We start from the raw sequence: 27,015 nt of genomic DNA on the forward strand, positions 1-27,015 counted from the left end.
CGCAGCCGTTTCTGCTGGTCTCATATGCCTCGGGCAGGCCCAGCCTTGGCTTCACAGGATCCTAAATGAAATAATTCAGCCCCTTATGAAGAGATCCCCATGACCCCGTGTCTCTATGTGATGGGGCAACACTCGCCTCTTGCGAGCGCCCTCTCTGACCAAGCGTGCGAGCCTGCACCCTCTCTGTGCCAGCTGCCTCTTCGGCAACTCAGCCCCCCTGGCCAAGTCACGCACTCCGTGTGAATTGATTACGCACAAACCCCTTCTGGGATACACCTTTAATAGGGACCCATCTCAGTGCCCTCTGTCATGTCCCTTTGAGTCCATTCCCCACTCTGAGAGAGCGTAGTGCCGCCAGGGCTTCTTCTCCTGGACACAGAATCTTTGCCTTGACCTCAGGGCTTTATCTCAAAGTCCCATCATAGCGCCTCGGTCTCCAATAGCTCTTCACACTGAGCTCTCTGCAGTGCTGCTGCTGCTGCTCTCTCAGCCAGTCTCCCGGGCTACACACCTTGAGGTCTCCAGAGGCACTGACTGCTGTCTGGCACGTCAGCTCCTTTTATAGGGCTGTCCCCTGATTGGCTGCTTTCTCTGTACCACTCTAGCCTGCTTGGAGGATCACTCTCTATGGCTTTTCTGCGGTGGGGTGTGGCAAAAGCCACCCCCTCAGACCCTAGCATACCTATTCCCCCTGCACCGCCTATCCCCTTGGCATACTGAGATCAACCTCCCCTGCTGAGAGAGCGTGCCTTCTAACGGACTGACCCTCATGCATGCACATGCTGAAGAGTCAGGTGGGGACCCAGCATACTGCCTTTTGAGCAAGGGAGGGAACTTCCAGAATTGAGTCTCAGCTGCATCCTGCTTGGTGCGTGTCTGGCATTTCAAGGCATCCCTCTAGGCAGAGGCCAGTCCTGGGTGCGGGACTAGTCAATATTTACATTCCCGACTTTGATAACGGAGTGGGAATACGCTTATAAAATGCGCAGCTGGGAAGGCTGCCAGCGCACTGGAGCACAGAATCCACCCCCTGCCACCCATTCCCAGCTTCTGACAAACAGAGGCTAGGGCCACCATCCCTGCCCAGCGTGGCTAGTAGCCGCTGATGGCCCTATCCTCCATGAATCTATCTAGCCCTTTTTTTAACCCAAACAATAACTCCTGTGTTTGTAATCCCTGGTCGTTTGGAGGCACCTCACATTTGAAACAGAGATTGTCAGGGCTCCTCCAACCAAAATGTAGCAACCAGGGAAATTCTCGACAGTACAGTGAAGAATTAAAGCATCATAATGGTTTTGCCTTTCAAATTACGTTAGAGATCTAGAAAAAATAACTGACTCATTGGAGGCGAATTATCATGACTCACTCATTTGCATGTACGGTGGGACTGGTTAGCATTCTTCCAGCCCTCGTTAGTGTGTCCAGGAAATAAACAGAAACTTACTGAATTGAGATCCGACCATTTCCAGTCAGTCCTGATGGGGGCCTGTTCTCTGGTCTCAACTTGTAGTGTGGCTGATAGAATGTGCCAGCCAATCAGAATGCTGGGTGGCTGATTTCCTGCTAAACCACGCGGTTATTAATAAAAGGATCCGTTTTTTAAAATCTGTTGTTAGAAGAAAAGCTATTTCTGGGTTTCTCCCTATGGTCCATTGCCTTGTACCTGCTTCTAAGAAGGCTTTTCTGGGAAGTGGGAGCCAGTTTATGGCGTGTTACCAGCCAGCCTCACTGTCCTTCTTCCACGCCCCCCATCCTTTCCTATGAACATTGCATTTCTTTTACAGTGCTTTTACAGGGCTCTGACTACTACTGCTGCCAATCACTTGGGTCTGGGGGCAACTGCCTCCTTTCCCCCCCATAGGTAGCCCTGATCTTTTTTATGAGTCTGAGCTCAGAACTCTACTCACATCTGTGGCATTCTGATCTTTTAACCAACACTCTCTCTGTCTCTATTCTTTTTTTAATAAATATTAGTTTAATTAATAAGAATTGGCTGTAAGCATGTATTCGGGTAATATCTGAAGTATTCATTAATTAGGTGGGTAATGTGTCTGATCCTTTGGCATTGGTAGAACTTCTGTGATGATTAATAGAAATGTAGCCGTGTTAGTCTGGTGTAGCTGAAGCAAAATACAGGACTATGTAGCACTTTAAAGACTAACAAGATGGTTTATTAGATGATGAGCTTTTGTGGGCCAGACCCACTTCCTCAGATCAAACTATTTGATCTGAGGAAGTGGGTCTGGCCCACGAAAGCTCATCATCTAATAAACCATCTTGTTAGTCTTTAAAGTGCTACATAGTCCTGTATTTTGTGATGATTAAGATTTTCATTATGCCTCATCATATCTGACTTGGGTGTCTAGGTGGAGGCCCAAGCTGCATTGCTATAAGGGAACTGGCCCTTAGCCTCTGTGTAACCAGTAAGGTATTATCATACCTGCTTTGTGCTGGGTTGGTATGCCTAAGTATTGGAATATCCACTAGCTCTGGGAGATTGCCTGATCCATTCTTTACAGTTTGCCCTAATTGAATAACCTAAGAATGACTGCTCAGGGACCCCGATCACAACAAGGTTTGCCTTGGGAGGTATCATGTGAAAACTCACAATCTGATGATCGTTATTGTCCTGGTCAAATATATGCAGCACCGTTGTATGTAAAGTTATGAATTCCACTGTATGGTGCTATGTTCCAAGCCTGGGGAGAGGCAAAGCAGTTCCTCAGAGATAAGAGCAACCTGCAACTCAGCCAGGTGTAAACAAGATCAAATGGGCCATAACCTGCAAAGTGGCTATTCATTGGCAGGAAAAGGGACGTGAGTGAAAAAAATTGACATCTTAAGGGAACAGCATGATATTTCCATCTTCACAGTCTATCTATCGCCACTGTCCCAGCTGGAGATGCTTCTGAAAGGAAGGAGAGGACTATAAAACGGAGGGGCAGACCCCCCAAAGGATCCCCACTCCACTTCAGTCTTGATTTTTCACACGTCTGGTCACTCTAGGTGAATGACATGGAGCTGCAGAAGGCACAGACGTGTGGGCTGAGGGCAAGACACAGAATTAATGAATTAGAATGTCAGGGTTTGGGGGAGAAGATGGAAGCTCCGGGCCAGGGGGTAGGAGCGAGAGCCTCCACAGGAGGCAGAGTGCCTGAGAGAGCTGGCAGCATGACAACTATCACACGCACTCAAAGGAGAGCAGGCAGCATGACACTGTCTCGGACACACGCTCAGGGGGAAATGAAGTTCGAAAAGGAAAAGACAGACTTAAGACCACACTTTAATCTTTGTAAATCCAGGTCTGGCTTTGAGGGTCAATGTTGTGATTAATGAGGGGCTCTGAGGGTGTGTCTAAACTACATGGCTCCGTCGATGGAGCCATGTAGATTAGGCTGATCGGCAGAGGGAAATGAAGCCGCGATTTAAATAATCGTGGCTTCATTTAAATTTAAATGGCTGCCGTGCTGAGCCGACAAACAGCTGATCAGCTGTTTGTCGGCTCAGCACGCTAGTCTGGACGCTCCCGCGCCAACCTGAAAGCCCTTTATCGACCTCCCCATTATGCCTCGTAGGATGAGGTTTACTGGGGAGGTCGATAAAGGGCTTTCATGTCGGCAGGGGAGCGTCCAGACTGCCCCGATCTGCCGACAAGCAGCTGATCGGCAGAGCAGGGCAGCCATTTAAATGTAAATGAAGCCGCGATTATTTAAATCGCGGCTTCATTTCCCTTTGCCAAACAAATAAATCTACATGGCACCATCAACGGAGCCATGTAGTCTCGACGTACCCTGAGTGGAGGGCTACGTCTACACTGGTGGCTTCTTGCACAAGAACAGCTGTTCTTGTGCAAAAACTTGCCGGGTGTCTACACTGCACGTGCGTTCTTGTGCAAGTAAATTTACAGACTCGAGTCAGAAAACAGGGCTTCTTCTGGAAGAGTTATTCCTCTCCCCACGAGGAATAAGCCCTCTTGCGCAAGAGGGCAGTGTAGACAGGCAACATGAATTTCTTGCGCAAGAAACCCCTGTGGCTAAAATGGCCATCAGAGCTTTCTTGCGCAAGAGAACGTCCACACTGCCATAGATGCTCTTGTGCAAAAGCACATGCCAGTGTAGACATGCTCTTGTGGAAGACTTTTTGCACAAGAACTCTTCAACATAACAGTTCTTGTGCAAAAAGCTGCCAGTGTAGACGTAACCCTTAGGAGTTTGAACTTTTGGGGCAGGCTATGCAGAGGATAGGAGCTAAGCAGAGAAAATTCAGAGCAGAGTCCTGAACAAGGGGAAAATCTGCGTGTCCTGAGTGACTGAGCAATATTTGTTCCTGAGGTTTTTAACCTTATAGTTGTTTATATTTTTTGGCCTCTTATTTTAGCCCTTCAGTTTGCTGACTTTTCAGTTGGCTTGGTCAGGTTCAAAGGTCAATAGGGGCTTCACCTGACATGGCTGACTGAAAAGACAACAACAGCACTGAAGAAATGAGATCAAAAGCCTGTCAGAGGTTGTCCGTATTGCCTGGCACTCCCCGCTTCCCATGAGCAGGGATTTGAAAGCTGGAAAAGAAGGGATTAACTGAATTAAGGCTGCCTGGCTGCTGGATGGTGAACACAGCTGATTGAAAGGGAATAGAGGCTGCTACTTTGGAGGGAGGGAGGAGAGGCTTTATAAGAGGTTCAGCTGCTTGGGAGGAGCCTTGGCCACAGGCCTTCTGTAGAAGTGAGTTTGGAAGCAGGTGCTGTGAGTAATTGCAGGGGTGGGAAGTAAGGTGGCTGAGCAGAGCAGAAGCCAGGCGTAGTGACTCAGCTGCTAAACTTACAGGGTCTCTTGGGTGATGCTCCATGCAAACTATGTAAGGAACTGATTTGTGTAGAACCACACATTTGTAATATCAACAGTGGGGTAATGTAGGGCAAGCTTGCAGCAGCTGTGACCCTGCCAGAGAACTTCATCTTACTTCCCCTTGGTAGGTATGGGAAAGGGCTTACATTATGATGGCTGGGGTCATCTACTCTTCATGGCCTCTCTGCTGTATCGGTCAAGTGGTGGGAAATGTATGTGTGGGTGGCAGGGAGGGTTCTATGCTGCAGGATCTCCCTTCATTTCTGGCCAGCAAACAGCCAGTTGAGGAGAACATTTTATAATCCCTCCTGAACTGGGCTAGATTCAAACTGGTGTCCTACAGGGGAAAAGTTCTGTGGGTCATTAGCAATATTTCATGAGCATTTCCTAGCTTGAGTGAGTGACTTTACAACCATTTGTTGGTTTTTAATTTTTTTTCTGTTACAGACTAACACAGCTACCCCTGTGAACCTTCCTAAGTTCTTTTAATGCAGCTTGTCAATGTAACGCCTTGGTTTTTCTTGCAGTGAAAAGGTAAAAAAAATCCATTAAGTGCAACTGTAATCCCACCACCCCCAGCATGTTGGTTTGGAGCCACACCTGTTAATGTTGATGGCTGTTCCTTGGGCTACCAGGTTTTGCTGGCTGGGAGCAGGAGGCTGTTCTTATGTGAGCCTGCATTAGAGGAGGATGCATAATCAGCTGTTTCAGTGTGTTATGTAAGCATGAATAACCCCATTTTACAGACTGCACAGTTAAGGAAAAAGATATGCCCTGTGCTTTCTGAGAGGAAATTTGGGTTGGCTGTATTCATATTCCTGGGTTCTATCTCCAGCTTAGGTAATCTCTTTGAGGGATATGTTTAGTAACAACTGGGAAGGAGAGCCACTTATCAACAGTCAGTGGAAATGAAATTGGAACACATGCATGCCTGCCTTCCAATATGATGCACATCCTCCTACGCCAAAGGCTGTTTTAATAGGGAAGCAACACCAGGATCATCGTCCATTCTCTTATTGGGCATATGAATTCTGTGATCCAATGAAGTGAGATGTTAGGGCAATACAGACAGGAAGATCAATGGCATTGAGGTATTTTAATATGGTGACAGAGAGCTATGATGGTAAGTTACAATCTTCAGCAGTGTAGAACTGTCACAAATCGGAATGGATATTCCTAAGGACAGAAAAATGCATCTCTCCTTGCCAGACCTCTCTGTCCTGCTGCATACCAGCTCTTGTCCACTTTTCATACAGAAAGTGTCAGGCGCTTACTAGATCAAGCTGAAAGATCACTCCTTAAGGCTAGTCTATTCCATTGCTCAGCCATGAGCAGGAGACCTGATTGTACGCATCACTGGTATGCTACACCCTGTAGTGGAGAACTGCTAAATTAGCTGCTTGTATATTGCAAAGTAGACTGATGACGCACAGGGACTCTTGCTGCACCTCTTGTCCATCATGTCAGCTGTGCGGTAGAGAAGCCTTGTTACTTAAGCACCTCTAAAGGTCTCAGGAAAACAGAGAAGCAAGAGCCCATCCATGGGTAAATTTGTAATGTTCAGAAAAGGTATTTTATTTTTATTTTCGGCCCGCCCCACGTCCATATAATGAAAAGAACTTGTACTTTCAGATTTTGAGGGCTATGCCTAATTGAATAGTAGAAGTTCTTTTGAAAAGGTGAACACATTTTACATAGCTTTTGAAATGGGCTTCAAAACTAATTTTTGAAATCGTGAGTTGAGTGAGGTAATCTTTTCTTGGACCAATGTTTGCTTGGCAGAGGGAGATGAGGTTAGGATCTTACACACAGCTCTTCTTCAGGTCATTTCTGAAGTGTTTAACATTTTTTGTCCTGCTTAGTCACAAAACTGAAGACTTTACCGAGTACCTTCTGGTATGGTGCCCATCAACAATTTGTGTGTATTGCTCAGGTGTGGAACCACCATGAGCTCTGTAAATAACAAACATGCTAGGGAGGGTGAGGCATGAACCCAAGCAATGGGCAGCACTCCAGCACTAGAAGGTAAAATGTTGAAGGTGAGCAGTAGCTGGAAACCAGGAATGAATCTTTGCTGTTGAAATTGATGGAGGAAACAGCTAGTGGAAAACAGAGGGGTGTTTTTTGGGGGGGGGGGGGAGAGAGGAGAAAGTGTGAAGTGGTGTGTTGGTGGGAGAGGGCATTGCCAGGGTAAGGAGTGGGGGTGAGTGTGCTGTGAGGGAGGGATGTGTTTGGGGTGGGTGTGCTGGTCAGGGGAGGAGGGGGAGTGTTTGTGGGGGGGGGTGCTGGTCAGTGGGGGAGGGGTGTGTTGGGGGGTGCTGGTCAGTGGGGGAGGGGTGTTGGGGGTGGGGGGGTGCTGGTCAGTGGGGGAGGGGTGTGGGTGTGGGGGTGGGGGGTGCTGGTCAGTGGGGGAGGGGTGTGTGTGGGGGGGTGCTGGTCAGTGGGGGAGGGGTGTGTGGGGGGTGGGGGGGTGCTGGTCAGTGGGGGAGGGGTGTGTGTGGGGGGGTGCTGGTCAGTGGGGGAGGGGTGTGTGGGGGGGTGCTGGTCAGTGGGGGAGGGGTGTGGGGGGGGTGCTGATGGGGGTTGTGGCACTAGCGAGTGGCAGGGAGCCGGGTCGGTGCCTGGCGGGGGCGGAGCCCGGCTCGCCCCGCCCACCGCCATGAGACGCGCGCTCCTCCGCCAAAGGTGATGCAGAGACGCGCGCGGCGCTCGGTCCCCGCCCCTCCCTTTTCTCCCCCAATCAGGACCGAACAAGCCTCTGGCCAATGAGGAAGGGGTCGGGCGGGTCCCCGCGCGCAGGTAGCGCCGATTCGCCCCGCGCCTGCTGGAGAGGGCTCCGTCCGTGACGTCACGCCGTCGCGCGAAATAGCCGCACTTCCGCCTCCGGTGGCCGAGGCCTATGTACCAATGGCTGGCGGAGGCGCTGCGCTCCCTGCTCTTCCCCAGCGCCCCCCGGCGGGACGCGCCGCCCCCCGCCCCGCGGAAGAGACGGCACCACAGGTCAGCCCGCCCCGCGGCGCGCGGTGCTCGGCCGCCGGGGCCCCGATCCTGAGCGGCGGCGCTCGCGTGCGGGAGCCGGGCGCTGCTGGGGGGCCTGGCCGCGTTCGGCCTCAGGCACCGCGCGGGCTCGGCTTCCCCGGCGGCTCCGCGCTCCCCGGGGCTGGGGCGAGCGGCTCGGCCCGCGCTGGGTGTCTCCTCCTCCTGGGGCCTGCGAGCGCCCCGCTCCACTGCCCTTCGGTCCAGAGGGCTCACGGTTTGGGGCAGAGAGGCGTGTCGCGCTGGCCAGTCGCTCCCTGGGTGAGCGCTGCTAACGGGGGGATCCCCACAGTCGGAGAACTTGGTAAAAACGTTTTTCCGGAGCCTGAAGCCGCCAGAGACTCGCTGTAGTTTTGTTCTGGCGCTTGTTCAGGTCAAGCCTCAGGATTTTTGTTTTGGGGCATGTAGTTCTGGGTGCTGTTTCCTACAGAATATGAGCTTAATGGACCAATAGATGAGGTTGGGTAGAAGTGGTAGATTAGTTGTGCTGTCCAAGATTCGATTTGTGAGTTGCTTATTTTGGAATATTTTGCAGTTAAATCTATTAAAAAGAATACTTAATGTGAAACCTCAATAGTTTTAAACTAAAGCCGGTGTTCCCACATTTAAGAACTTGAACAGGAATTCTCTGTTGCCTCCTGAAACAAAGTACAGGACTATGTAGCACTTTAAAGACTAACAAGATGGTTTATTAGGTGATGAGCTTTCGTGGGCCAGACCCACTTCCTCAGATCAAATAGTGGAAGAAAAAAGTCACAACCATATATACCAAAGGATACAATTTAAAAAATGAACACCTATGAAAAGGACAATCAAATTTCAGAACAGAAGGTGGATGGGGAGGGGCAGGGGAAGGTAAATGTCTGTGAACTAATGGTATTAGAGGTGATAATTGGGGAAGCTGTCTTTGTAATGGGCAAGATAGCTAGAGTCTTTGTTGAGACCCCCACGTAGAGTGTCGAATTTTAGCATGAATGACAGTTCAGAGGATTCCTTTTCAAGTGCAGATTTAAAAGGGATTTAAAAGTGCCTCCTGTCGTTTTATACATTATTTTGAAAAGTTTTCACTCCCTCGTTGTTTGTGCGACCCAACAAATAAAAGTAGACACTGATTGTACAGAGGAAACTATGACACTGAATTGCATGCAGTGCTGTCAAACACAAATGGTACAGTTGTGAAAGTGTGTGGGTGGAGGGGTGGGGTTGTACATCAGTTATAATCTTAGATTTTAAATGGGAAATGATCTGACGTGAGTTGGAAATTAATGGTGTGACTGACTAAAAGTGTTAGACTGCTGGTCTCAAACTATTTACTTGAGAATTACATAATATTTGTTGTTCCTTTTTTTTTTCTGATAAATTTTGGTTGTGGTCTTCCACCTTGATGCTCCTTGATCATCTTTACCCTTCAGAAACATACTTGATTAAACTATGTCATCCTCTTTCTACTCCCACTCCTGCAGTGAACCATGAAGAAAATCTGTACAGGAGCTTAAACACTTTGATACCATGCACATAAGGCTAATTATGTAAAAAGTGATGGGCAGTATGAGAAACTGAATTATTGAAGTTAGAGAAACAAAAGACTCTGAGATTCATAGGATGGTATCTAGCACTTCAGTCTGTTTGTTTTAAATATCTCACAAGAGGGGACTTCTGAAATAGCAGTGTCAAAAGCTTTCTTTCTGATATTCATACTGAACTTTGTTTAATTTCATCCTATTTATTGCAGTTATATTCTCTTGTACTGCTCATTCTCCTTTTATTTTCAGTTTTCCAGTATCTGAAAGGTTTGAGCAAATCTGCCTGCTTGGGTGTCCTTTGCAGTATTACTTATTTAATAGGGAAGATTAAAGTTTTTTCCCAAGCTTCCTCTAACTTACTGCTTTAATCAGTTTTGTGTACTGCTTCCTTCACTTTGTCCTTTTAGCATTACCCTAGGTTCATGGAGGTATACTTAGCTTGCCTATTTATTTTGAGATAAGGTTCCTACTAGACTTCAGAGAACCAACTGGTGCATGAACAGGAGCAAACTATAACTGGGAATATTATTTTATGTTCACTGTTTATACTTGCTCAATAACTTGATTTTCACAGATTTTGCACATTATTTCATAGCTTGATTAGAAAGTAGGGGCATAACAGGATAATCATTTAAACAGTTAACCGATAAGCCTGGGATTATCAGTTACTGTAAACGGTTACACTCATGTTGTGCTCCCAGGAGCTGGCTGCTGCCCTCCACTGCTGCCTCTTATACAGTGGGAACTTCCCTTCTTTTCTTCCTTGCCACTCTGTCAGTTCCCAGTGCAACAAATGTATCCCTCAACTCAGTTTCATTACCACTAGGTGGTTTCTTCTTCTGCCTTGTCCTCATGATGTTTTTCCACAGATTACCATCCTCTTCTGGCAATTTGCTCTCCAGCTCTTTTTGTTCAGCAGATCTCTTTAGATCTTGTGGTGTTGGTACCGATTCATCTTTCCTCTCCTGCATTATACCTAGACATGCCTGTCTGAATTCTGTCATCCCGGTTACATTTCAGTTCCTTGGATATCTTCTCCCATGAGCTGTATCTGGTGACATTTCATACACATAAACAGCTTCTGTCAGATACCTACTCAAGCATAATGTACATACTGTAGCTTCTGTGTCTGACCACCTTTTTTTCCTCTCTTCTAATGCTATCTCATAGCCATTGTTGTCTTTTATTCTTAGACTGTATTTCTAGAAAAAATAAGGGGGGGGGGGAGACCTCCCACAAATTCCAAGAAAGCTGCTAGCTGTTCGCTGTCTCAGAGAGACAAATATTTGTTGTGGGCTGTATTTGTTAAATGGTTTTGTTTGTGCATATATAACACTGAAACATGGGCTGCTTATGCCTATCTAGTGTCAAAACACTTGGTTATGTGTCCTTCTCTGGTGGGGCAGCCCACATGTCTGTGTCTAGACTGCATCCCTTTTCCGTAAAAGGGATGTAAATTAGACATCGCAATTGCAAATGAAGTGGGGATTTAAATCCCCCCCGCTTCATTAGCATAAAAATGGCTGACGCTTTTTTCCGGCTCTGAGCTTTGCCGGAAAAAAGCGCCAGTCTAGACACGGATCTCTCGGAAAATAAAGCCTTTTCCAAAAGATCCCTTATCCCTCATTTTAAGATCCCTTAAAATGAGGGATAAGGGATCTTAAAATGAGGGATAAGGGATCTTTTGGAAAAGGCTTTATTTTCCGAAAGAGCCGCATCTAGACTGATGCTTTTTTCCATCAAAGCTCAGAGCCGGAAAAAAGCGGCAGGCTTTTTTATGCTAATGAAGCGGGGGGGGGGCGGGAGGGATTTAAATCCCCGCTGCATTTGCAATTGCGATATGTCTAATTTGCATCCCTTTTACGGAAAAGGGATGCAGTCTAGATACAGCCCATAAGTTTTCTGCTCCTGTCAGCTAATGTACTTAATCATCTAGCTAAAGTGGCAGAGCTCTGTGCTGATGGGTTTAAACCCCAAGGCTTGAAAGAGGAAGTAAGGAAGGGCTTAGTTGCAGGTAATTTATTTTTCTGGGGGTTTTTTAGTCTCTCTTTTTTTATAAAACCGTGACAAGGAATCTGTTTAGATTGCAAAGTCAAGCATTAAAAAATTAGAAAACATCATTGCTGGGGGAGGTGTTTTACCAAAAGTCTCTGTTAGGTGTTGTCCTCTCTTCTAGTGAGAGACCCTGTATGGAGCCTCTTTGTGTCTACACAGCACCCTTACCTCAAAATACGCTACGCAATCTATGCACGTTGCGGAATGAGGATTACAGGGATGCTGGAATAGCACACCATTATTTCAAAACACATGTTGAAATAATGGGCGCGTTTAAAGATACTTCTGGTATCGCGAAATAGCCCTGCTGTCTAGGTGTAGCCTTAGTTCTGTAGCTAGTTTTTATTCTTAATCCGTGCTTCACTTCCTGTTTTGCCTGTTCCATGTGCACATCAGGTGAAGATTAATAGACAGTGCTGCTACAATGGAGAAGGGTCTAAAACTCCAGATTAAGCTTGGAGAAGGGAGATTAAATGAGGGTGAAAATACACGTAACCATTATTATACTGTGCCACTGGAGTGCAGCACTCATCTCTTTGCAATTAACAAATGAAAATTTGACTTCTCTTTTACAGCTTTAATTATGTGCCCCAACCAACTGTCCTGCACACTGATTGGAAAAGTGTTATGAAAAGGACAGGGCCTGATCTTACGTACGTATATGTAGGGGTTGTTCTACTAATATAAACCCTAGCTTTTTGGTGCAGTTATGTGTGTTACAGTGGTGAACGTTGATGGGCACCGTCCTGTCATAGCAGGAGGGACACTAAAGTTGGGTTACTGGGAGTACTGGCTTCTACTTCTCAATCACCTTAGTTAAAATCCTGACCCAGGCTTTGGAGTGCATTTGAAACATTACTTGATATACGGCCTTAACTCCTTCTGCCACCAAGCCAGTGATAAAGGTTAAAATGTGACACTGAAAGATGGGCCTTTTTGAAGGTGCATAGGAGGTGAAAGAGTAGGCTCTGGGTTCCTGCTTTCTGATCTTTGCTCACTGGCTAGTTACTCCTTTAACTCTCAGATGTGTCGAGTTTTAGAACAGTCTAGCAAGGAGAGAAGTGGGAACAAAAAAAACCGAAACCGAACAGGTTTCAAGACTGAGCTTGATAGGTTATGGAGGGGATGGCATGAGATGGCCTGGCCATCTGTAACTGCTCTTAACAAATCTCTTCAGTGGCTGGAGATGGAATGTTCATAACTCAGAGCCCTTCCCATTTACAGAGAATTCTTTTCAGGTATCTGGCTGGCGGGTCAGAGATTATGGGTCTGATACCAGAATGGGTGGGTGAGGAGCTGGTGAGGTGCAGGAGGTCAGACTAGACTCTTGATGGTCTTAAAATCATTGTCTGTCCTTGAGGATTTCAGGCCTGAAGAAGTCAGGTCTACGCTACGGAGTTAAGTTGGCTTAACTACATTGCTCAGGGCTGTGAAAAATGTGATTTGGGCAATCAAAGTCCCATTGTAGATGCTGCTAGATTTGTGGAAGAATTTGTTTGTTCTTTCGGAGAGGTGTTCCCTGTAAGTTTTTTCCACCCATGAGCAGAGTGAGTTTTGTCACTATTGAGGTCATGTGCTGATATGTGCCACCGTGGCGCCACCCCCTCTAGTTACTAATAGAAATCCTAGATATAGTTTTAAATGTTATGGAAGAACAGAGACTATAAAAACAAGGGATAATTAACAAGGTGCATGACTTTAAATGTTTGTTTAATATGAAATCAAATAAACAAATACTGCAAAATTATCAGTAGCCATTTGGTATCTTATTATAATGGTGTCTACTTTCCTGGCAAAGACAACAAGAGCATATTTGAAGGCACTGGGCCAGAGCTGTCAGGGATTGGGTTGGGCTGTTGAGAGGGATGTTTTAAATTGCTTTCAAATACTGGCTAAATGTTGTTGAATGGGCTCACTTCTGAACGCTTTTTGTGCACACATTGTTCCCTATTACCCCAAAGCCAGTTCTTAAAAAACACTTCAGTTCTCGTTACAGAACTCAAATCTTCCAGACAATTTGCCTTGCCATTCATCAGAGCTGGTGTGATTCAGCTCTGGGGAAAGAGTGAGGAATGAAATCCTTCAGTATGTTTTATTCATTTATTGTTATTTCTGCACCTAAGCAGTGTCTGAATAGCATGAGTGGACAACAAGCTTCAGCCTTGTAGCACCAAGTAACCAAAATCTCATTCTCAGCTCTGAATTGCTGTCTTCTTTTATGGGTGCTCCCTGCCTTATACTCTGAACAGCTGCTGGAGTTACCTGGAGGGAAGGGGTAGGGGGGACAGGGAAGTGCTGCTTGTATTCAAAGTAGCCCAGCACCTGGTAGGGCTGCCTGATAGAGGGGAATGGAGGGGACAGGGAACTTCTCCTGCTTGTATTCAAAGCAGCCCAGCACATGAGGCTGCCTGGGTGGGGGAGTGGAGGAGGAGTGCTGCTTCTGTTTGCAGGCATGCTCACTGACAGCCCAGCTGCGGGGGCTGGCGGAGAAAGGAGGAAGTGCTGCTTCTACAGGCACAATGATGGCAGCTCTCCCTCTGCCTCCAGACCCTGACTGACTCCCCCCACCAAGCCCACCGGCTTACCTTTTCCCATCTACAGGATCCGTACTCAGGAGGAGGTAGCTAGTTAGTGCAGGCATGCTGCACGGCTCTACTAATGAGGTGGGCGGGTCTTAATTTCCTCCTGCACAGCCAGGGAACTACGAGGTAGACTTATTAGTGATGGAAGAGCCTCTTCTATTGCTATACTAAGTGTCAGTGCTCCAAAAGCACAGCTGCTATCATTTCTAGTGTAGCCAACCCTCAAAGTTCTCTCAAACTTTTGAAGGGAAAGGGACAGGTAGTTTTGCTCTGTGATCAGTCTTATTCTGCACACAATTGATCAGCTGCTATTGGACAAAATCTCAAGATAACGCTCTCCCTACTGTTGAGCGCTCTGTGAAAATTAGAGAAGAAATTACTTGGAAAGAAGAGCTAAATATTTGAATCCTCCTACCCCAGAGTTAATTTGCCCGCTGTGAAGGTAGACCACTGACTATAGCACAGAAAAGAATTTTTTACTTTGAGGTATGGCTATGTTACAAGCCTGGCTGTGGCATGTAGTATGCACCTGACAGTGATAAAAGGGGGCTTGTGTGGCTGTCATAAATCCTTTCATTCAAGAGGTGGTAGTTGTGTCTAGAGAATTCTTTTGTAGCCCTAGTGGTGCCTGTATTGATGCTTTAGGTAAGCTTAACTGTGTATCTTAGGAGTGTGACTTTCACACCCTGTGTGGTGTAGCTAGGTCAGTCTTGGTTTGGGTGTAGACTGATGCTCTGTCTTCTGGGAAATGTGCCATCGTTTTTGTTCAAGAGGTGGACTGTCTTGGCTCACTCACTGAAATTGAGCTGTTGATTCATACAGTTACTTTCAACATCCCTACTCCAGCTGTGTACAAGCTACCAGGCTGTGTAAAATGCATGGAACAGAATGGTACAGAAAGGGGTAGACTTTTCTGCTTTCAAATATTCAATAGCATGTATATTATGGACCAAAGATATGCTACCTGCATGTCGCATTGTTGCATCAGTATTGGCCATTTGATAGCCTGCTCTACACCGGATGGCAGAGTGGAACCTGAGCACAGTTCAAGACCTTGCTGCACCATGTTTCTTGTGGTACCTGGGTTGAGATACTTCAGTCTCAGATTCCTGTGCATGTTTCAGCTTAGACAAGAGGAAACTAAGAGGGGGGATGTGAGAGGGGTCTATAAAATCATGACTGGTGTGGAGAAAATGAATAAGTAAAAGTTATTTACTTGTTCCCATAACACAAGGAAGTTTTTCTTCACACAGCACAGTCAACCTGTGAAACTCCTTGCCAGAGGATGTTGTGAAGACCAGGACTTTAACACAGTTTAAAAAAAACTAGATACATTCATTGAGGAGAGGTCCATCAATGCCAGGATGGGCAGGGCGCTGTCCCTAGCCTCTGTTTGTCAGAAGCTGGGAATGGGTGACGGGGGATGAATCACTTGATTCCCTGTTCTGTTCATTCTTTCTGGAGCACCTGGCATTGGCCTTGCAGAGAATGCAAGGCTCCCTTGTTACCCAGCTTGCTCCTCTTCTGCCAACTCCTCCCCAACATCAGGAAATGCTGCCTCTTCCTTCATAGCAGGGCAGAGGCTAGCACAAGACTGGCCCACAGAACCCTCTGGGCCTGAAGATTAATGGGGAGGTGGAAGGTGTGTGTTGATGGAGGAACTGGCGAAGGCTCTACATCTGGCTAACCTCTGTCCCAGCTCAAGAGGGAAGCTGGGGTTCCTGACTTAATTAGACGGGGCAGTAACTGCCTGAACCACTCAGCTCCTGGAACAGGCCTGGGGCTCCTTCTTAAGGAAAGGCAGGTGAAAGGAAACCCAGAAGGTATTGGGAAGAGGGACCAGAAGGCACATTTCAAAGAGACCCTGAATGCCAGAACAGCCTCCTGTTTGTCATGGACTTTCGTCTGCATTTATCCCGAAAGAGGGATTGAACTCCATGACCCACTTGAACCATGGGAGAGCCAGAAAACAATGTGGAGGGTGAAACTGAATCTGGGCCTGACTGCAGTGCCACATTCAGACCTAGTCACAGCTCGCCTACTGAAGGCTTATATGGATTTACAGAGATCATTCACCTTGAGAAGAACGAGCTGCCTCCAGCCACTGCCAGCTTCTTTCCGAAAGTGCAGCCTTGGTGACCCCTCCCCCAGCACGCTGTCAGTCACCTCTCTGCATGCCAGTATCCTTCCCCATGATAGCATCGCTTTCGGTCTCTCACAACCTCTAATGTGCATGGATCACCACCATTATTGTCACGGGTCCAGCAGTCACCTCTAACTCCCCAACAGATCTGTTACTGACCGAATTCTCTCTGGAGAGAGAGGTCTGTATCCCAGACTTTCTTAAAATTGCCATCGCCAAACAAAGAAGCTTTGACAGACGTAGAATGCATCGTGGGAAAGGGGCCTGCAAACACCCTGGTAGGACTTGTGTTAATAAAGGGAAAGAAACTAAGCCCACTGACTGTACACCCTCGTTTTCACTCACCCCCACTTGAACCTGCACAGTCCATCGCTCATGTAGGGCATTAAATGTGGGTGAAAGTAGATGATCCCTGTGCTCTTGGATAAGCTCTCAGAAAAACAAAGCAAAAATGCCACCTTGCCTATGGGTGAGCACTTTTCAGAAGCTGCTGGCTCCATATCTGCCCCCTCAGCCCTCAACCTCCAGGGAAACCTGCACAGCACCCTCAAATGACAAACCTGGAGCCATAATTCTGCTAGACACTAAAAACCAGGGAATCAACAGAGAAACTGGTTGTTAATGCTCATCCCAAGAAGTTATAACCTTTCACTGCCTGCTAAATCTTATTTCACCTACTTTAAGTGGGTATGAATTCCATGTGCTTAATAATGTCCCAGTTTGTATTGTGCTTAGATGCCCTGGTTTGCCTTCCTCAGACCTGATGAGCAACTAATATGCTCAAAAGCCCTTCCACCATCACAAGTTGGTCCAATAAAGGATATTACCTCATGTGCCTTGCCTCAGATCCTGGGACCAACATGACTATATCACTGCAAAGAAACCGAATGCAAATATTATGTTTGCAAATGATGAGTCTTTGGAATCTGTGTTGGCATTTGCATTTGTAGACATTGTTTCTGTTCTCAGACAGAAAAAATCTTCAAAAACCGTTTGAGGACGGACACTGCTGAACTGGAATTCATATGCATATTTGACACCCTGAACCAAGGTCTAAATAAACACATGGAGTGGTTCTTACATTAAGAGGTAATTTCACATTCAGGTACTCTCACCTTCTCTAAGATTAGCCATGTCCGCTCTGAGCTGATGCTCTAATGTCCTCCTAATAAATTTGTCAGCCTTTAAAGTGCTACCCAGATTCCTTGTTTTTTGCTAGACTGATGTGGCTACCTTTCTGAAACCTTTACCCAGAATGGAACTAATGAGACAGTAACTGGATACCAAGTGCTCCCACTCCTGCTGAGAGAAGCTAGGATAGCAAAAGTTACAGCTTTGCTGGACTGCCATGTCACACAGAGGACGTTTGCTATGTTGATTGCAAATCACACCCCTGATAGACCCAACTAGCTGGCAAAAGATTGTAGTGTTCACCTGAACCTTGAGGTGGATTAAAACCAGGGGAACTATGAAGTCCAGTTTCTTATCAGTTTTCTACAACCAGGTATAAACTTTGATATAACGGCACATTCTTGAAGTCTCACGAAAGGTTACACTCCGATATGAACCAATTTGAAACAGCACATCATGTGTATCCATGATGGAGTTTAGGAACCTGGTGCCTCAGCGTAGTCTCCTTCCTTGGACAAGTGCGGCGTAAATATTTGTGTTCCAGAGTAGTGGCTTTTTCCTGCCTCTTGTCTTGGATTCTAATTAGGATTCTTTTTGTAGCTCATTTTATATAGATTGTATAGTGATCTGGGGATCTTAATCCTGCATACAAACATCTATGCTTAACCTGTGTTAAGGCTAACAGAACGATTTCCTTTGTTTGTTGTTGTTGTTTTTGAGGGAGGAGACGAAACTTACCCCTATGTGGATTGCACTATTCAGCTAGTAACAAACTCAGATGAACTCTGTACAATTATGTTACTGGAAATGTGAGCATCTGCCTGCTTTTGCCAGTGTCTGTTACTGGATGCAGGTGGGGCGTGTTGCGTCAGGGCCTTTCCTAGTATGTGCACAGACTCTCTGGGGGTGAGTGCTGCAGTGGCTACAACCTTACGGATTTTCATAAATCCCTGTATGGAAGTCTGTATGCTCCGGAGGGGCTGGCAGTAAACAGGTGTCGTTGGAGTAAGTAAACTAATTTGGTTTGTATTTGGAGACTGGTGGGGCTGGGGAATCCTCAGATCACTTGTCTGTTGCTACAAATAACTACCTGATCTGTTCTTTCCACAGCGTTCAGCCATCTCTGGAGGACCCTAACCAGAGGCAAGCAAAAAGACAAAGATTAGGTATAGCACTAGTGCTTTTCTCATTACGTGTGGGGGGGTGGTGTTTTTTTTTTTGTTTTGTTTTAAGTGACTAGACCATTCTTATGTACCCATGAGAAGACCAAAGTTTTTGATCTCCCGGCTGCTGCCCCACGCTGCTAACTCTGTATCAGAGGCACCTGTGTGGGGCGGCAGCTGGCTTCTGATGGGGGCTTTTAAGTCTGCTCCTGGCATATGCTGGCTCCCACCCTGCTCCCAGGGAGCTGAGTGCCATCCTGCACTGCGGGCTGTGATACAGGTGCGGGGTGGGCGCCTGCGTGTAACTGTTCACAGTAACCGGTGGGGCCAAGCTCAGGTCTTAATTGTTTATATGGTTAACTGATATCCCATCACATCCCTAGTAAGTGGATGATTTACTGCAGGCTGCCACCGGGGGTGGGAGAGGAGGGAGAAGTCTCTTGTGCTGCGGTACGCAGGTGTGCCTTTGGAGACGTCTGGCTTGAGTGCACAACTCAGGAAATACAGGGATGAGGCTAGAGCAGGGGATGCTTGGGAGTATTTTAGGTCCTTGCTGCCTCTTGTTCTTCATTTACTGGCTCTGAAACCAATATGGTGTGTGTAAGTGGTGAGTGGTGGGAAAGAATCCTTGTATGTGTGTGTCAGTCTAAGGGGGATTTGGGTTTTGAGCTGTGCAGAGGCTACACAAGGAGAGCTGGGCTTTTCTTTCTGGGGGCTAATTGGGCTGGGGTGTCCTGGAGCTAGTTGCAGGGAGTAGCTGGTAGAGTTTGGGAAGGTTGTGAGCTGGGAGCTGGAAAGGCTGTGTTGAGTTCCTGGGGGAACACATTACACATTGTGGATGGGTTTGGAGAGGGGGGAGTAGTCAGATTATGAAGGGAGAGGCTGGGACTAGCAGGACAGTAGCAAAGCTACCATGGGGGATAAATGCTGTCCTTGACAAGGAAGTTTGCACTTCTTCCTGAGAAGGAAGAAGTCACAGTCCCCTTTTGCCTTGTACTTCCCCACTAGCCTCCTTTAGCTTCCTCAGAATCCTTCCCTGTGGCTCCCTGAAATACTGGCCCGTTTTTACTTAATCTGAACCCCAGCTCCCAAGCTATCTGCAGCTCTACCGCTTTTTAGACACCAGCTGTCACTAGCTAGCCACAGTATCAGCTGTTTTAACTCTGACAGGCCATGAGATGGACCAAGCTGGCTAGCAATCTCTTGACTGAAAAGATGGAGATGTGGGCCCTGAAGTCCTGTCTGCTTAAGGCACAAGTACTGAGGAACAGTACAATCAACCGAGTTATTCTGTCTGACAGAAGACCATGCTCTTCTCTCTGAGGATATTGGCTCTTACTTAGTGGTAGCATCATCATTTAATGCACTTTGGAGGGTTAGAGAGCGCCCAGGAAGAAAATGGAACTATAAAGCAAAATTAAGCATTTTTTTGGTACTACCCCCTCACTTTTGACTATCTGTGAACAATATACATCATGGAACTTCTCTGCTTAAATATCATCGTCCTATCTTCGGCCAAATGCTGACCTCCAGAGTATAATTTAATTTGATTTTAAAAATCCCCCTGTTCCGCTAGAGGGTATAGAGCCAAAAATTACAGCTAACCTTTAAGACTCTCTCTTCAGTCAGGGTGTGTGTTTAGTATTTTCAACATTAAACCGTAGTCTTTGAAAAAACGTGTCTTCTAGAGTTTAAGAGATTACTGTTTTCATAGCCAATCAAGGATATCTGAAAATGTTGATAATATTCTGAAGTAAACTATTGTGCACAATGATACTATAGCTGAGAGTACTTGAATTTAAATGGGGAAAAATCCTTCTTTAGACCAAATGTTTTATGGCCTGGCTGTTTGTTGTGGTGTTTTTTTTTTAAGATTATGTTATCTCCAAATTGACAAAGACGGTGCAAGGAGTTGCCAATCTATTTAAATTGCCATCCCAGCTGACCAGTAGGTACCTCAAGACATCAGTTTGTAATGGAGCTCCCAGTGCAGAATCTACAGATGAGGTTAGTGGGGATTCTGGAAACAAGATTGTTTCTAATGTTTGAATACCTACAGTGCACAATAAACGAACAGTTACCAGTCCCCTTTTCACCCTCCTAGAGCAGGGTTTGGCCCGAGGTTGTTGGGGCCGGTGCTGTTCTATTTCTTTTCAAATAGTAGCTATTGCCTTGTTCAAATTTGAATCCTCCATTGGAGCACTTGTCATTGAGGCCGAACTTCTGCTGTTTAACACCAGCCACCATTAGTGTTTTAACTTCACACATTGTAAACCTAAGGGGAGAAGTGAAAGTCACTGGGATTTGTCCTCCTAACTCATTTAAGTGGGGTTTTTAAGAGGGGGGTCTGTGTGGACTCTTGTCTAAACTTAGACACCTTGTAGAAACGGCAGAGATCTACATTCTGCCAGGATCCAAACCAGTCAGTCTGGGGCACTGGGTGAATAGCATGGTTTAACTCTTAATCAGAGTGACTAGGGTGTGTGTTTGCTTTGATCCGCATCCAAATTGCATTTCAATAGTTTCCTTGTTGTTTTTAAGACTATTTCAAATTCTTCTGATTCTTCGACTGGCAGACTGATTGACTCTGCACCTGGAATAGAAATGCTACAACTGGGTAAGACTGACACGAAGCCATCGCTTTTTCTTCTCTTTTCCCCCGTCTGCTAAAATGCCCAGCACATGGTATACAGCAGCATTAATACTGTCTGCTTGTACAGTGCCTTTTGTCTAAGGCTTTTCAAGTGCTTTATAGTTCTGAAATTGGTAAGGGCAACACCTCCAAAATCTAGAACGCTGAAAGATGAACCCCTGCTTTCTTTCCTGCTTCCTTCCATTGCTGCTGGCAATGTTCAGATATTTTTGTTGCAGCCATCTCGGTCTTAAGTGTTACAGCCTTCTCCTATGACGTGCCTCATTCCTTATGGCTGTGCTGTTTATGTAAAGTATAACTGGAAAACTTACTGAACAGTCTTATGTAATGTATGATGAGCTTGAACTAGAAGAGCACTAGTCTAATGGAGCAACTTCTATACAGACCCATGGCTGCTGAAAAAGCCAGACAGCGGGTACGTCTAGACTACCGCGTTTTGTCGACGGAAGTTTTGTCGACAGATACTGTCAACAAAACTTCTGTCGACAATTTGCGTCCAGACACATGGAGTTCTGTCGACAAAGCAAGCCGCTTTGTCGACAGAACTCCGTAGTCTGGACGCAACGTTACAGGCAATAACACCTTCTGTCGACAGAACTCTTAAAATGAGGTATACCAGCGTCGACAAAATCGCGGAGTTCTGTCGACGTTATGTCGACAGAACTCCGCAGTAGTGTAGACGCTGGTATTGTTTTGTCGACAAAAGTCCACTTTTGTCGTCAAAACTATGTAGTCTAGACACACCCAGTACCTTAGTGTGATGCCTTAAGATCTCTTATGTCCGTTTACGTGTTGGCTTAACGCACCTGCACTAAAACACATTGTTTTATTGAGGCTTTTGTAAATACAAACTTCTAGAATTCTACCACTGCCTTCACAACTACTAATGGCTGGTACTTCTTTCACAGATAAGAAAATACGCTGTGGCACTAGCGTTTGTGCCAGCAAAGAGACACTACCTATTTCTTGCAAGACTGTGCCTTGCCTGAGGTAAAACTCTTGTGGTTGACTTGTCTTTCCTGTGCCACGACACACATAAAAATCAGTGCACACTATAGTGTCTGCCCACTCTTGTTGCCTGATGCATTTTTGTCCATTTATATGTAGTAGTGCTTGGCTCTCTTTCTAAATATAAAATATTACTGGACATTCTGCTGAACTGTGGCATGGCTGAGGTGTTTCTACTTTTTCTTAGTCTCCTAGAAATGTATTAAAACGTGTACAGTTTGACACAAAGTAGGACAGCAAGACTAGTCCACAAGGAAAGATGTGGGTACCAAGTGCGTAAAGGAATCAGTAAAGTTGGCTTGCCCAGCAGCGTGCTCATCTTTAGGAGGGAAAAATGTACATCCAAAACTTCAGGTGGGAGGGAAGCTGCACACGGAAAACAGACCTGGGAAGGGTGATGCAGAGCCTGGGGCAGGCAGAGCAGGGAGGCCAGCGGAGGACCTTGTGAAGGCCAGAGGATATGTTGGAGGTGATCGGGTAGAGAAGTGGGATTGGAAGTGTGAAGAGAGGGAAGTTGTGTGTTCTGTCCCTTTTTGAGGCCAAAGGAATGGGAACTTTAAGGAACAAATAAACGGGCGATATCTGGGAACAAAAACTTGCAGGCTTTAAAGAAACAGAAATACGGGCATTTGGGGAGAAGAGTATGGAATGTGGCAGATGGGGTGGACTAGAATATCTTTGAGGGAGGTTTTAATTACAAAAACATGCCTTGAATCATAGAATCATAGAATAATAGGACTGGAAGGGACCTCAAGAGGTCATCGAGTCCAGCCCCCCTCCAAGGCAGGACCAAGCTCCGTCTACACCATCCCTGACAGATGTCTATCTAACCTGTTCTTAAATATCTCCAGAGAGGGAGATTCCACCACCTCCCTTGGCAATTTATTCCAATATTTGACCACCCTGACAGTTAGGAATTTTTTCCTAATGTCCAATCTAAACCTCCTCTGCTGCACTTTAAGCCCATTACTCCTTGTCCTGTCCTCAGAAACCAAGAGGAACAAATTTTCTCCTTCCTCCTTGTGACACCCTTTTAGATATTTGAAAACCGCTATCATGTCCCCTTGGTTGTAAATTATCCAAAATATAATAAAGCCGGTGGTCCCTTGGCTTTGAATGATGGGTTCTAATAATCGTTTTGATGACCTGACTGGAACAAAGCTGATGCAGTTTTCTCCCAGATGTTAGAAATGGCAATAATTGGAAGGAAATGGGCCAGGACTCTAATACTGCTGTTTGCATCCTGCCCCAAAATGACATTGAATTGTGTCCTTGCTGTATTCCTATATAAGATGATGCTAGTTCCATAGTACAGATTCCCCTGATAAACTGTAATGCCCCTAAGTTCTTATTGTGGAGGTATTGTAGGCCCCAAGCCAGTAGCAAAGCTGGTGATCTCTGTGCTCACATAGGTTGAAAGTCTTCTGAATTGGCTCAACATTTTGACTGATGGGGCTGTCTCAGCTAGTGGCTCTCTTGACTCTTTCTTTCAGCTGTGTGATTTGCTGACTTGTCATGGTGTGTGGTGTTTAAGCAGCAGCAGTGCTGCTTTTTAGTTGGTTTACAATAGGTGGTTTAAACTGTCAGCTGCCTTTGTGCACCTCGCATTTAAACCAAAGCGTTTCTTACACCATGGCGGGGAGCTGAATATCGGTAGGAGAACCTTTTAATGGTAAAGAGGCAAATTCCTAAAAGGCAGCTGTTATGAAAAGGGCTTTCCTCTGAAGTGTCAGCTATATGACACCCCTCAAAATACCTAAGTGGCCTATTGGAGCATGGCTTTGGCTAGTTGATTTTCTCCGCCATACTGCAATAGGCTTTAATGAAAGAAGTATATGAGAAATTCAAAGGAACAGGGCCATCTGGAGAAGTAGGAAGCTATTGGGGGGGAAGGAAGGAGAGCGTGGCAAAGGGGGAAAACAGGATTTGGCAAAGTTTATAGTTCCTAGAGCATGTGGTTTAGCCTAGAGCGTGTGCATGTAATGGAGCTTAAAAATGGTATGTTGTAAACCGTCCAGTGGGTGTGCATGTCTTAGTCATGTGTCCACAAAGTCTCTTTTACAAAGTAGTGATTTGACTTCATCCTTCCACCTGGCTGATGCATTCAGAACATCCATGTATCCTTATGGTGTTTAAGTCTCTTCCCTCACAATGCATGTATGTGCCAGCACATTTTGAGATGTAATTTGACTCGCGTAGGTTTTGGTTTTATGTTCCTTTAATAGTGTAATAGTTTCTCTTAACAGAAACCTCTGCAACACGACAATGAGTAGTAAACACCATACCAAATCCATTCCAGAAGGCTCTTTGCCATGGAGACTGTCTAGTCAGGAGAACATAGCGGGAGCCTCCACTTCAGATGCTGGCAAGCTCGTGAGGAGACCTCACTGTACTGTGGAAGAGGTGAGTCCAGAGAAAACCAGCTCAGCTCATTTTTTGTGTCACTTCTGAGTTTAGGTAATAAGGCAGCCGTGGCCACATGCAGCTCAGCTCTTCTCCCTACTCCCCTGAAAGTGCAGCTCATGAAGCTGCCCCAGTGCCCCTGAAAACAGTCCCCAGCTCCCGGCTCCCTGTGCTCATCGGGTTAGAGGAGCTGTCCGGCAGGAGCCTGATGTGGCCAAAAAGCCTTTAACCACGTTTCTTAAAGAGGCAGTACACCCTCCCTCCCCCCAGCTCTTTGTGCTATATGCACAACTATTTTGGCTCTTTGCCTGTAATGGGTTGGCCACCCCTGTTATAGAGTCCTGAGTATTGAGGTGGCAAGATATGGTTTAGACTGGAAACCGTGAAAATGGCTTTTGAATTAGTGACAGTCCTGAACTGAGAACATGTCTTGCTGTGAGACTTAAAGCTCAGTCTATTTGGCTTACCAAAAACATGATGGCGAGGTGATTTCAGTGCAGAAGTATTTTTACAGGGGAATACATTAGGTACTAAAAGGCTCTGCAGTGGAGAAAAGCAGAGCACGAATGGTGGAAAGATGAAGCCAGCCACATTCAAATTAAAACTAATTTCAGAAATACTTCAAATGTGGGCAGTTAACTGTCGCAACAAATTACCATGGAAAGTTGGAGATTCTCCATCTCTTAATGCCTTTCTGGTAACTGATGTAGATAAATGAGTTACTGGGCTCCGTGCAGGGGTAACTGGGTAAAACATAATGGCCTGTGACCGTAGTCAGGGTCCAACTAAAGGCTCTAATGCTCCTTTCTGGCATTTGACTCTATGAAAAGTGTTTTTGAGGGTGGGTGAGTGGGTGCCGCTTTCTTTCAAGTCTGAACGTGGCAGTTCCAAAGCTGGAAATGGTAATGATGTTTATCGTTGGTTTACCTTTATTTGAATGTGAAAGCTGCTGAAAACTGAGGATGAAAATTGCGCTCCTTGCTTTCATGAGCATGAGCCCACTTTCAACTTAACAGCAATTTTGGGCATGTGGTACCTGCGTGAATAGGACTGCTGATAAACTTGATGTTCTCTAACAGTGTAGTATGCATTACATTTAATTACAAACTTGACACCTCTTCCACCCTCCTCCCCCTCCCCCCGGTTAGGATGTACAAAGAGAAGAGAGAGAGAAGTACAAACTACTGTTGGAACTAGTAAAGGAAAAGTATCCTAGAAACTACTCCACTCCTATAGCTGCAAACCACTGCAAGTAAGTATTGTTGCTCCTAAACAGTCTGGGATATAATCTGAGACTTGAGGCAAAAGGGGACATCAGACTGCTTTTCTATTGGATACGCTGGAAGCTGTCATTGCAACAGGCTGTCCAATCAACAGGATCCTGGGCTATGACCCAGCACAGATGCTTTGGAACAGATTTTACACCTGTCTAAATGCATGGAGCTGTGTAAACTAGAAGTTCTCTGTGGCCTTTAAAGATTAAAACATAAAATATTCTGTGGAAGTATAGAAAACGTGGAGGTTCACCAACTCTTGTGAGTTTAGTCGTCCTACTGCTACCTCTTCTGCCTCCTGTGATGGATTTGCATTGGGAAACTTCCCCTTTTTGAGCACAAGTGTTGCTAGTGGTGTAAGTTCTACTATGAAATCCTGTATTAAGGGCTGTACCACAATGGTATTGAATTTGGGGGAATTATTTTCCCTTCCATTGGTGCTTTTTATGACTTTTATACTGCTGATCTGGAATGGACCTAGCTTGAGCTAATTTCTTGTCTTAACACAGCTGGTTCTGAGGCTTACATTTTGGTTTAATGAAAACCTGATCTTTTCTGGCTTCTTAAGAAATTAATTTGCAGTTTTCAGTAACTTAACCAAGTTCACAGTAATGTTTCAATCTGCGGTAAGGCCAAAAGACCATGGCAATCACACATGTAGAGCTGGAGAGTGTGTAGGTGTCGTGTGAGAGCCTTGTCGGTTTTAAAGAGAAGTTTCTGTTCTGAACAAATGCAGCTTTTTTTCCCAGTTATTCTGGAATGCTGAGTGTGTGGAAGCAAAGGGTTTGTCTACACACAAGCTTTGCCACTTAAAGTGGTACAGCTGCTAGTCTAGACACCGTTATAAAGGTATAAATGTGCTTGGATCAGGGTAGCTGCTTTCTCTTGGGGGAAGGAAGATAAGGTCTACCAGTCTAAGTACACTTAGAACTATAGCTACATCATTTTAACTAGAGTAGTAAAAAAAAAAAAATCAAGCACTCTCTTTACAGGTTACATTAATGCTCTAGAACTCAGACTTCTGTAAGGTCATAGCAACAAGTCCAGACTTTCACTTCTAGCTGCAAAAGGCAATAGAGGCAGCAGCACGGGGTGACAGGTGGGAGCTGGTTTGCACGGGGAGCCAATTTTTAAACCAACTCCCCTTACGGACCAGCTCTACCTGCCACCCTGTGCTACTGCTTCTGATACAGAGCAACAGCG

At 45.9% G+C, this 27,015-nt stretch overlaps 1 protein-coding gene across 6 annotated transcripts in view; it reads left to right on the top strand.

Annotated features, from left to right (window-relative positions):
* Positions 1 to 4,817: 4,817 nt before the first annotated feature.
* The window catches only part of SENP2 (SUMO specific peptidase 2), a 38,730-nt gene continuing 16,532 nt past the window's right edge, over positions 4,818 to 27,015 (top strand). The window contains exons 1-9 of one of the 6 annotated variants that reach the window (XM_075937344.2): positions 4,818 to 4,965; positions 5,289 to 5,375; positions 12,031 to 12,108; positions 18,422 to 18,477; positions 20,348 to 20,481; positions 21,016 to 21,091; positions 22,036 to 22,117; positions 24,382 to 24,538; positions 25,687 to 25,790. In XM_075937344.2, coding sequence (XP_075793459.2) covers positions 12,083 to 12,108; positions 18,422 to 18,477; positions 20,348 to 20,481; positions 21,016 to 21,091; positions 22,036 to 22,117; positions 24,382 to 24,538; positions 25,687 to 25,790 — 635 coding nt within the window. In that variant the 5' untranslated portion in view covers positions 4,818 to 4,965; positions 5,289 to 5,375; positions 12,031 to 12,082. Of the gene's footprint in view, positions 4,966 to 5,288; positions 5,376 to 7,681; positions 7,842 to 12,030; positions 12,109 to 13,787; positions 17,270 to 18,421; positions 18,478 to 20,347; positions 20,482 to 21,015; positions 21,092 to 22,035; positions 22,118 to 24,381; positions 24,539 to 25,686; positions 25,791 to 27,015 lie in introns of those variants that run through there. The other 5 variants (XM_075937345.2, XM_075937346.2, XM_075937342.2 and 2 more) reach the window with 5 other exon arrangements.

The sequence above is a fragment of the Pelodiscus sinensis genome, chromosome 10 (genome assembly GCF_052426305.1).
Source record: "Pelodiscus sinensis isolate ZL-2025 chromosome 10, ASM5242630v1, whole genome shotgun sequence".
NCBI classification, from domain to species: domain Eukaryota; kingdom Metazoa; phylum Chordata; order Testudines; family Trionychidae; genus Pelodiscus; species Pelodiscus sinensis.